This window comes from Pecten maximus, chromosome 2 (genome assembly GCF_902652985.1).
Source record: "Pecten maximus chromosome 2, xPecMax1.1, whole genome shotgun sequence".
NCBI classification, from domain to species: domain Eukaryota; kingdom Metazoa; phylum Mollusca; class Bivalvia; order Pectinida; family Pectinidae; genus Pecten; species Pecten maximus.
In genome coordinates, this window is record NC_047016.1 from 11,491,209 (window position 1) to 11,503,795 (window position 12,587).

General features: G+C 35.6%; 1 protein-coding gene across 11 annotated transcripts in view; it reads left to right on the plus strand.

Annotated features, from left to right (window-relative positions):
• The window catches only part of LOC117317544 (centaurin-gamma-1A-like), a 114,917-nt gene that overhangs the window by 36,535 nt on the left and 65,795 nt on the right, over positions 1 to 12,587 (plus strand). The window contains exons 1-2 of one of the 11 annotated variants that reach the window (XM_033872397.1): positions 4,537 to 4,930; positions 11,395 to 11,738. The exons of the other annotated variants lie outside the window; for them this stretch is intronic. Of the exons in view, the coding sequence (XP_033728288.1) occupies positions 11,657 to 11,738 (82 nt within the window). The 5' untranslated portion in view covers positions 4,537 to 4,930; positions 11,395 to 11,656. Of the gene's footprint in view, positions 1 to 4,536; positions 4,931 to 11,394; positions 11,739 to 12,587 lie in introns of those variants that run through there. 11 annotated transcript variants of the gene reach the window in all.

A 12,587-nucleotide genomic window follows, 5' to 3' on the forward strand; every position in this document is an offset into this window, starting at 1 on the left:
TAGTACTACTAATGTCACACTGTCGACAGTAAACACCACTTATCATACTTTTTCTTTTCCTGGCAAGATGTAGAATGTTTCATATTGATCACAAAAATACAATTATAGATTATCTTTCAAATAATTTTGATGAATATGACATTAACATGATAGCGAACAATCTATAAGGACATAATTATAGAATGCAATCATTGATTTTGAGGGCACTATCAGGGCACCCAAATAATAGGTAGAAAATGGACCATGACTCATGGTGGTATAGAAGATCAACTGAATGTTTTACTGTAGTAATTGATAAAAGGTCAATAAAGTGTGGCCTGTTGTAAGCCAGTCAGAGATCGTATTGATTTACATAACTCTATTGTGACTTTCAATTTTCAGATTAACCACACTTCCATTCAGCAAGATTAGTTTTCTCTACACATCACAAGTTGGAACATTTTGATTGGTTGTTTGTGTTCTTTATGGGCGTTTCACTGGGAGGATATTGATTATAGGGGTAGAAAGGGACACAATACTGACATATTGGCAATATTTATTTTCCATTGTTGTTTCATGTTTTTTGGAGGGTCATGTGGGGAAATTGTCCATGAATTGGATTGTCAAGGTGGTATGTGAGCATGAAACCTTATAAAAACAAGCAATACTTAAAGCTGGTAGTAAAGCATTAGTAAAACATATCCGAGTTAGGGATGCATGTTACAGGGATGTGATTAATCTGACAGGTGGTGGTGGACAAAGGTGATCAAGAGTACCTGTAGTATTCTCACCTGAGACTGGACTGATTAGATGAACAGATTGCATTTCTTTAATGGTCGCCATAAAATGTATTTGGCCAATAGGGATATTATTGATTATACCTGTAGAAGATATGCAAGGTCATGGGGTCATGTTATTGTCCAATGATATCTGTTAAGGTTATTGTTAGGAATTTGTGTTATTAATGTGTAATGATAATGGTTGTATGGTCTGATGCTACCTGAATCATGTCTAATTATGCAAGGTCAGAGGTCACCTTCATGATTTATGAAATTGGTCAGGTCAAGTCAGTATTGTGGTTTGCAGTTGTAGGCTAAGAACATTGCAGACGTTTCATTGTAGTTGCAGTCATACCTGAGGACATCATTGGAATTAGGAAGTGGTGTATCCTTTTAATATTTTTAATGAGAATTTAATGAAGTGTTCTGGTTAGTTTTGTGTGTAAAGGAGGATTTTACAGGTATAAAAACCACAGGTAAAACACAAAGGGATGAAGATCAATAAGTGTAATGAGGCATCCAGTCGAACTATCTAGGCATGTTGGCTCAAAACACTCTTGTTTATTTGTATGTGGATAGTCATGTGTGAATGTTTCTTTTATAAAACACAATGATAGAATAACAACACAAAATAATTACCGGGTATCTAGAAAATTTAAAATAAATCAGAGATTCAATTATTTTCTTTTTGGTCCTCATATTCTGAATGTGTTGAAAACAATGTTAGGTTGTGGTTTCTATCTTTAAAACTGATATTTGCCTTCAAAATTCTTGGCAAGATATATGGAAATTTTGGCACAATCAGTATGTATACTTGATGTAGTAGTGTTTTACAATTATAGATGTTGTGAAGATAGTAGACAAAGGCCATGCCAAGGCGGATTGACACTTCAGTCTCTGATTGGTACAATTATGGTACAATCAATTGGAAATATTTTCATCTAAAAAAAAGGCAAAAATTTGGGAAGCGGGGAATGAATTCTGACTGGAAAAGATTAAGGCTCTGAGTTCTGATAGAGATGTTTTACTACAACCAGCCATTAAATTTGACATAGAAACAGTTTCCTAAAGAATGCAGGAAATCTATTTCTCAGAGATGTACGTGTAGAGAAAATTGGACAGCCATCAGTTGGATACATGTTGGTTATTAAATGGTAGAGCTAGCTTCCTCTATTTCTGACAATTTAATAATCAACCACAGGGTAAGAGTGTGTGGTTGGCGCTCTGATTTAATCACCAGAGGCCTGTGTTAGCTATGGTACACTGTTAATGGTATGTATCCAACATACACAAATCAGGATACAGTACCTTTTCCATGGAGTTTAATAATAACTTACTCCCATATCAAAATTTGGGGAATAAACTTTTTTGTTAGCTTTAATCTAATTCCATGGCTAATGGGTCGTAGAGTTAGGAAAATATCTCCCTTTGGTTAATTGGAAGAGAGGATGCAAAACTCAAGAGTATGGCATGAGTGTGGGTCAGAGATTTAAAGAGTGTGACGTGGATTTGTTGTTGGGTATCAGGGACAGTTAATTGGATTTGTAGCTGAAGAATTCAGGGATCCTTATTTGGATTTGGACTCTCATATCGTGACTTATATTTGTAATTTGGGATTGGGGATTATGATGTGGATTTGTTGTAACAGTGATTTATGGAATTGTGTTTGATTTGTGCTTGTGATATCAAGGAATGTGATGTACATGTATTAGATTTGTGAATATAATTGGGATAATCCAGGTGAATTTGTATTTAAAGGTGTCTTTAGGAGCGTTTGTAGTTAGAGCAGGCTGATTGTGTATGGAATATGTAGAATTACACCTGTAAACGACTCTGAATCAGCTGCTATACCACTACACACAAGGTTTTTGCTAAATTCCTTGAATTATGGATCCGTTCCAAATTTTTCATATTTATAGTAAAAAAAACTCAATATACATGTACAGCAGTTTATAATGGGAATTGATGGATCTGCAGCTGATCTTGATAATGTCTGTTGGATGTGAACTCTGTATATATGCAAAGAGATAACGTTTACTATTGTGATAGTTTTAGCCCAGAAGACTTTTATAAATATGAATTAACACTTTCTCATGGAGTTTTGATCAGAACATAAGTGTTTAAGATCTAGAAATAACTAAACTGCATAATCATGATGAGGGTTTTTTGCACTGAGCTTTTTACCTCTGCCTCAGTAGGGATTACCAATTTACCAGATCTCAAGTCAGAAATCACCAGTGGGCTTTTTACCTCTAGTTCCTAGGGGATTACATGTGATTGATTTCAAAATTGGATGGTTGGTGCTCTGCTGTAGGCATACAAAAAATCTTGAGCAGACATCAGAAGTAACAAAACGTTTGTGATGCTACACAGACCGGCCTATGTGTAGATGCTTTATCCTCTTTTAAATGTGTATGATTATAACCAACATTGATTTCTCTTGTGTACCAAAATGTTCCATGTAAGAATTATACAATAGCCAGTTAGACAGACTTTATTTGCATTCCCATATCTATACAATTATATTTGTATGGGGAGGCTTAACACACAATATAAATGTTATTTTATTCTCCCCAAAGGATTGGAATTGACAAAATAAGGGTTGCAAAAAAAATATTTAAGTATATATTTGAAGCAACCCATAATAGCCGACAGGACAAGAACCTTGTGATACATCGGAAGTGGTGTTGGATATAGGGCATTGATAGCCCACACAGAGGTGTGCTGCGTGTATTGTTACGCCATTGTTACACAAGCAGAAACAGGTGTAGTAGTGGTGCAGAGTCTCAGCTGCACACAAAGGAATTTGGGACATTTACCGAGTCGACGGTGTGTGTCATCACCTGGTAGCATTTACTGTTAGTTACGAGGGTGTTATAGTATAACCCACTGTCCATATCTTACACCTTATTCTGTGTATATATTGGAGAAGACTATCCATTTCAAAAGTATTTTCAGGTGGCTCTTTGAAAGTGTGTTAGACTGGTATTAGATATTATTGAGTTATGATGCCGGAGACTTACATCATGAAGACATTATTGGAGGTTAACCCCAGCAAGAAAGAGTGACTATAGTGCTAATCATACCAGCATGTGATGACAGGGAAGCTGATTGGCACATTAACCCAGGACAGGTCCACAGGAAGTGGATTTATAAGCGTTAGAGACAAGCACAGGATACTGCAAATTATCACTGTCGTACCAATATTTCAATCTTAGGCATTTGACACAAAAAATAATTTCTTCTTTTTAGAAAATAACAGATTATGTATCAATGTCTTTCACTCTCTTGAGGAATTTAAGTTTTGAACATTCTATGTACATATAAAGAGAATTTTGAAGGGACAGGATACTGGTAAAGTTCTTTATCTGGTGTAGTGTTAACACCGATAGTGATAACTAGCTGTCAGGTTGTGGTAGTGTTGAATGACTCAATACCAACACTCTCATAGGGTGGAGTAACCTTGACCTGTAAACAAGGGCCTATGCAAAGTGATAAAAATGTCATCTACCCCTAGGAAGTTTGATATGTACCTGATCGACTCTGCTTAAGGTCCAGGAACAGTTGTAGAGGTGTGAAATATTACTGTCATAGGGACTACACAGCCAGGACAACACCTACACATCGTCCTACTACATCGTTGTACTATATGGTTGATGCATTGTTTATTGCTGACATGACTTTGACCACTGTGGAATTACCTGTCAATTACAACTATTCTTATACACCAGGGACATACATACCAACTGTGGTACGAAACTGGAATGTGTAAAAAAAACATGAGGATGATCATTCACATCATATTGGTGATACAACCTGGTCTGTGCTAACAGGTCTCTGGCAGGAAACTTTGTTCTTAGTTTAGTTTCATATACTGTCGTGTGTGCTGAACCAATACTTAGTTTAAGTTAATATACCAGGTACCACCAGGATGTAAACAAATGTGAGATGTTTCATAGGATAAAACATACCTACAGGATATCTGATTTCATATGAGGATGTTTAATGGAATGTCTGTAATCGTACAGAAATAAGAACAACAGTTACTGGTGTAAAGATCAAATATGAAATACATTTGTGGATTGTATAGAAAAAGCTGACCATAACGTCATTTGATGGATTTACTTTGAATATGTGGTGCCCATGGGAATTATCTGCAGACCAAACTTGATGTATCCTTTATTATACATTGTACACAACTATTTGTTTTAAAACATTTTCTATTTAAACAGCAGAAGCATTTTATGTACCTAAATAGACAACAGATTTTAGACTATTGGGGTCTACTACCGTTCTTTCAAGTAAGACCCTACCTCCCCTAAACACTCCTAGACTCTCTAGGTGGTGTTTGGTCTAGGGAAGGGAGACAACTAGGTTAATCACATGTAGAGCTGTGTGAGTACCTTATCTGGTCCTGGTAAACATCCCCAGCTCATTCAGAATTTTCTTGTAGTCTAAATATATCCAGGTAAGATAGCAACATATATCAAGACTGAAAATCAGCCACTAAGGAAATAGACCATTTTGTTGTGAAGATCGAAGATAAGCTGACTTCAAAACCTCAGGGGCGAGTGCTAGACATTCACATATAGGTCAGGTCCTTCCCTGATGGTGAAGAAACGACATGGCAGGTTTGAAAAACAAAAACAAAAACAAAAAACAAAAAAAAGTGAATGTGATGGAGGCTTTTATCCTAAAATTGCATGATTAAGGTGATAAGTGTTTCTTCCACTTGTCAGAACACTTTATTTTGTGTCCTGAGTAATAAAATGATTTTGTAAAAACACCAGTAATATGTGAAATGACATGGTAGTCTTTCAACTAGTCCTGTATATATTTATGAGAAACCACACTGGAAAGTCTTAATTATTAATTTAAAAAAGGGAGTACACAGGAGCAGTATACCTGCTGTGATGTCATATGGGTACCCTTCAGTCTAGGGGGTGTTTTGCCGTGAAGGGGTGGGGTTGGTGATACATGAGCATGCCCAATGGGAGGCAGTTCTGTGATCTCTCTAAGTCTAGACACTCCTGACCAGCCCAAGGAAGTTAATTAAAACATCAAATTGATCCATAAACCAAGAATATACAGATAGGTATGTGTCAGTGGTAGGATGGGGTTCTTTAGCCTGTTAAATACGCTAGTGTTTACAAATTAATGTAAAGGTTGGGTGGAGTATGTGAAGGAGTTTGAAGATGAAGACAAATCTGACATGATAATTTTTCATATGATCTCAACACCTACATTCTCATTTAGATTATATATTGAAGAGTTTGTAATAATTATGTGTAAGAGTACACACAGAAAGTGTTGAAGAGCTAGTTTGTATAGTACATTCTCTACATTGTGTACATTGTGGCCTACAGCCTCTGGCATTCCCAGGTCTACATCAAAGTGTCGGCTGATGTTTCTCACTATCCCTACCCTCCACATGGCTATCATGTAGTTATACCTCTGGTTATGACATCCTCATCCATATGGATTCTGTACAATTTGTGAAAAGAAAAAAATGTATCATCTTGCTCAAATACCATGAAAAAAATGTTAGCAGCAGTTTGTATGGTTTAGCTTGTGAAGCTGTACAGATGTAGACTGATAATTTAATTAACATCAACATATTTTCACTATTTTGTTGATGTTAGGTCTGCGTCATGTCACTGGCAGTCACTTAATCTTTGTGTGAAGGATTACATGAGTTGCAGTTAAATGTTTATGATAAAGTCATCATAATTATTTTGTTATCCTAAAAAGAGTCACATTGAAATACCTGAACTTATTTCTACATTCTTGTACCTATGTAATAGTATAGGCTTTTTGACACTGACAGCTGTCAATTAAAATGTATATAGTATATATAAGTCTAGTTTACATGTATAATTAAAGAATTAAAATATCCATGCTTACTTGTCACATATCCAAAATGTAAGCCCTGTGTATACTCTTGAAGACGCGTATATAATTTCCATAAATAAATAAGTTTCATATATCAACTCAAAACTTATGCTGGAAAGGTTTTATCTCTAAATCAGTCAAAAATTTCCAGTTCAAAGCTTACTACAAAGAGAACAAATTTGAGTATTCCATATGATTTTGTTTATAAACTGTTTGGTTTATGTCCTACTTTTCCTCCTTTGCTGTAATTATTTTGATGTGTCTTCCCCACCCCCCATACTCCTCTCCAAGCTCCGTACCCCATTAAACAGTCATCCCCTGTAATCCTAGGTCATAATAACCAGGGAGTCCAAACTTCAGACCAGAATTCTAGAAATTATAGCGATAAAATACCAGTATCCATGGAAATAGGTTTAAATGTTAGGATAACTTCAGCCGAACTTGGGAATTTACTTCACTAGTATTTATCGTCTTATCTGCTACATACACATTAATGTCACGTTATTCAAGTGCTTCCGTGCATGGAAATCTTTTGAAAATAAATGTGAAGTTGTTATCAAAACTTCGATTTTGATCAAGTTTGTTGAAGAAAATTGTCTGGAGAATTGGTTGATTTAGAAATTCAACATCGATGATCTGATTTTGATCCAGTGATATTGTTCTGTTTCTGTACACTTGTAGGAGTATAATTGGATTATTTTAAACATTTAAAATAAAAAGCAATGTGAACAGTAATTGAAATAGCTGAAACAATTTCTACATCTTGGTAACTTATAATTGTCAATTTGCTATGGATCAAGTACAGGGAATATGTCAGGTTGATGGGAGATGCCAAGCTACATCAAGTAAAACACCACTGGCAGGTGTAAAAAAGAAGAGGGTTTTTATCTAGTGACTAATAGAATGTTTGAGCCAACTTCAAATTGTAAATAAGCAATGTACAGATAATATATTGGAGATTTCTGCAGGCAATTTGTGGAACACAACACAAATATTTATAGGTTTTACCTACAAATTGGTTCTGAAGTTTTAGATAATTGCTTGTTTTTGGTGCTTCACTTTACCATTGCTTAGTGTACAAGAAATACTTGGCCTTCCCCCAGAAATGTTTTAGAACAATTTATATATGCATCTGTATCATGCTCTGAAGGCATACATACAACATCAGCACTGCTTGTCAGGTGTAAACATGTAAATGTTTCCCTGTTAGCTGAATAGGTCATTGTGTTCACAGAAAGATGATGATGAGGATGATGATAAGACACCTAAGCATGCACAAGGTTATAGTTTGACTTTAGCTAGTTTAGTGTATATGATTTCAAATTAAACCAGAGAAAATTCATCATGAATCAGTAATATGTCAGTGATCCAAGTTCAATCTGACAAATAACCCAGTAATGTCAGTGATCCAAGTTCAATCTGACAAATAACCCAGATTCTGGTTTTGTCATTAGAATCCTTTCTTTCTTTAAATCATCAGTACTGTGTATTATGGTATGTATGTGGTGCTACATAACATGTGACATGATACATGTGGAAAACATGTTGGGAGAGAAAACCAGAGACAAGATTTACTAGATTAGGGAGAAGGAGAATGTTTCACAATGTTGGCTGTCCATAACTACCCTGTTATCAGTGTCATAACACCATTACATAAATCATTGGCTCGCCATGATAAGGTGTACTGTTCATCACATAACTACAATGTCATACCCTGTTATCAATGTCATAACACCATTACATAAATCATTGGTTCTCCAGTACAGTGTGCTGTTCATCACATAACTACAATGTTTATTGTTATACCCTGTTATCGGTGTCATAACACCGTCACATAAATTATTGATTCTCCATAAGGTGTATTGTTCATCACATAACTATGGGTTCCCATTGTTTAGTTATGGTGTTTTGACTTCTTGGCATATCACACAGCTTAAATCATGTTACCAAAGAAAGAGGGCCATTTTAGATTTCATATCTGATGAAATTCTGTTTTCTTTAAAATTATGCTATTAATGAAATTTTGAATTGTTTGTTTCTGCGTTATACGAGACATGTGAAATGAAGCCCAGATACTTTTATTTGTATTTTTTTTGGCTAGAAAACTTGTTGATTAATGATAGTGTTATTTGTCTTATTTACCCGAATGACTGGTTATTGCTGCATGTCATTGAATATTATATTGAGATTCCTCTTGAGATTCAACAACAGACTTGGTTTTAAAACCTATCCAGGCTGTACAGGTTGTACATGGACTGTTAATCTCAATCTTGTCCAAGTCAGCAATGTTCTTTAACTTAAGGCAAACTATTAGCTGAAGCTTTTCAGTATAAAAGCTTTACAGAAATTCAAGAAAGTTCTGTAACTCAGATGTCCTTCTTCAATTCCCACTAGGAGGGGGGGGGGGAGGGAGGGGAAGGGGGGGGAACATTGATGAGACTAGAGCCCGATCATAATCTTTCTCGAGTTGCCTTGTTGCAGTATACAAGTTACTGCACTTATATATAGCTGTTTGTAACCTACAGAAACATTGTCCTTAAGTGGTGGTGGTGGTGGTGGTGGTGGTAGTATATGTATACATGATGTTTAAAGTCTTCAGTTCCACATAAACAACTCTTATTAGAGGATTCCTAATTTGTTTCTTTGATTTCCAGTCTTGTTTGTGAGCCGTTGTATTTTGGTATAGGTTCGTTGTTTGTGAGCCGTTGTATTTTGGTATAGGTTCACTGTTTGTGAGCCGTTGTATATTGGTATAGGTTCACTGTTTGTGAGCCGTTGTATATTGGTATAGGTTCACTGTTTGTGAGCCGTTGTATTTTGGTATAGGTTCACTGTTTGTGAGCCGTTGTATATTGGTATAGGTTCGTTGTTTGTGAGCTGTTGTATATTGGTATAGGTTCGTTGTTTGTGAGCCGTTGTATTTTGGTATAGGTTCACTGTTTGTGAGCCGTTGTATTTTGGTATAGGTTCGTTGTTTGTGATCATGAGCCGTTGTATATTGGTAAAGGTTCGTTGGTTGTGAGCCGTTGTATATTGGTATAGGTTCGTTGTTTGTGAGCCGTTGTATTTTGGTATAGGTTCGTTGTTTGTGAGCCGTTGTATATTGGTATAGGTTTGTTGTTTGTGAGTAGTTGTATATTGGTATAGGTTTGTTGTTTGTGAGCTGTTGTATTTGGTATAGGTTCGTTGTTTGTGATCATGAGCCGTTGTATTTTGGTATAGGTTCGTTGTTTGTGAGCCCATGTATTTTGGTATAGGTTCGTTGTATGTGAGCCGTTGTATTTTAGTATAGGTTCACTGTTTGTGAGCCGTTGTATTTGGTATAGGTTCGTTGTTTGTGAGCCGTTGTATTTTAGTATAGGTTCGTTGTTTGTGAGCCGTTGTATTTTGGTATAGGTTCGTTGTTTGTGAGCCGTTGTATTTTGGTATAGGTTCGTTGTTTGTGAGCCGTTGTATTTTGGTATAGGTTCGTTGTTTGTGAGCCGTTGTATTTTAGTATAGGTTCGTTGTTTGTGAGCCGTTGTATTTTGGTATAGGTTCGTTGTTTGTGAGCCGTTGTATTTTAGTACAGGTTCACTGTTGGGAGATATTTGTTTGATTTCCATGCGGCCTTGTTCGTGAGCCGTTGTATTTTAGTATAGGTATACAGTTGGGAGATATTGATTAAGTTATACAATTCCCTGCACAACAAAAACTATTACCATTAATAGCTGGTACCCTTCAAAGGTTTGTTTAATGCTCCATATAAAAGTAAGATGTATTGGGCAGCATGGAACATAAAATGCATCGTTTGCTGTATCCCAGAAGAATTCTACACTATATGGGATCTGCTCCTGAGTATCTTTCAGATCATGAACAATTTATTACCTACAAAGTGTATACATATTAAATAAAACTTACAAGTTAATGAATGTATAAAGGAAATTTGGTTAATTGTGTTATGTCTAAAATTGATTTTAAGTGTAAAAGTCTCAAGAGATTAGAACTGTGAAGAAACTTTATATTTTGTTAATTAACACTGCATGATTAAAAAACCCTGGGAAAGTGAAAATAATGCTTGGGTGTAAAATAATAGCCTTTATGTTAATATCACTTTGTGTCCAGATTTTGTTCGGTAGTACAGGACGGGACCGAATGTGACTGACATCTGCATACCATGTCTATTCCCTGTCCTGTTTAAATGTTGGTCTATCTGAAGTAATTCACCAGGAATTGGTAAATGTCACTAACAAAAAGTAGGTCATTGTGAACATCTGACCTCAATTTATCATTTACTGTTTTCCATGGAATTACCAAATTTGGTATAGGCATACATTTTGTCCTGTTTTAGATGAAGGAAATAACACAATGAGCTCTTTGTTTAGCTCATTTACTGATAGTGGAGCAGGAGTGTAATACAGAGTACCATGTCTAGATTCTACTATTGGGAATGGGGCCGATAATTGTCAAAAAAGAAGTCCTGGGTTACCCCTGTTTTACAACTAGTCTTACTAATGACAGGTTTTGTATGTCTGTGCTGAGTTATTTTGTGCTTGAGAAATTGTTTCAATAATTAACTGGACAGCCTTCATTTTCTGACATAAGTTATGTGTTAGAAGAACCATTTAACAATTCATTAATTACATGAGAGCTACATGGGTCATGTAAATGAAGCGATGTGTGATGACGGGCATGCATTATTGATTACCATCAATTATCGATGGAGAAAAAGATCAGTGTGTGTTAATCCTTGACACTAAGACAGACACATGGAGGGGACAGCAGCAGACCTTCACCTGGCCTCCTCTCACACTGGAGTTAGAACTGACTCTCTTCTGTATATTACGGAATTCTATTAACGAGAAAGAAATAATTTAAACCGATCAGGGTCGCAGATTTATACATATTTAATCTTTGATGAAATCTATATTTGATTTGTTGTCAATTGATAATTGGTGGATATTGATGAAAGACACTGGGAAATGTTTATTTGTGGATACTGTTGAGTATGGGGAGGAGTTGTTAAAATGCTGAGTACACTAAAGAGACTGTCCCTGCCCTATCGCAGGACACGTACAGATAGTTCGCTGCTTCCTAAACGACGCTCGTGTAAGTATATGTGATAATCTTAAAACTTGTACATGTATGTACCTGTATCATTGTTACGGGCAGGTATAAAACTTTTGAAATACAAGCTGTTTCCACCAATTCCACATGTTGTATACTTGCATATTGGATACTTACATGGATATTGTAAAATTCTTAATTAAGTTGTAGAAAAAAATTATACTTATATTGTTCTAATTTTAAATGTACTTTTAGAAGCATTAAGAAAGTTAACACAATAAAAGTATCTTATTCCAAAAGTTGAATTAGTGCAGGCATACATAATCTTTAGAATTTCAACTATTCAAATTATAGATAAATTATGGTAAATCTACTTAATTCTTGTACCTGCCTTTTAGTGATGGGTAATTACTGGTTAGAGCTTAGTCAGGATGTGTGGTTCATCATAAAGAATCTGTATAAAATCGGCTGTAATGTGTGTCTAGTAGTAAGGAGATGTCAGGTTTGAAGAATTTAATCAAAGTATGTATTTAATTCATGCATGTAAGTGATAATAATACATGAACAATTGATCATACAGACACAATCCTAAGAGCTTTTGTAGTGTGATCATACAGACACAATCCTAAGAGCTTTTGTAGTGTGTTCTTCTTGAAGTCAAGAAGCTTTTTCCTGACCTTAAATAATGAATGGGTCAAATAGCTCAGAACAAGTGGAGAAAGCTCTGCTTGTACTGAGCTAGCGATAGATGTCTGTAATCAAAGAATAAAAACATAAAATGATATGTTATAACTGTACCGATTTAAAGGTTCTGCTTGCTGGATAATGAAGAGTGCATACTTGTACACATACACAACTACGAGGTACCCAGCGTTACCTTTTAGTTAAATT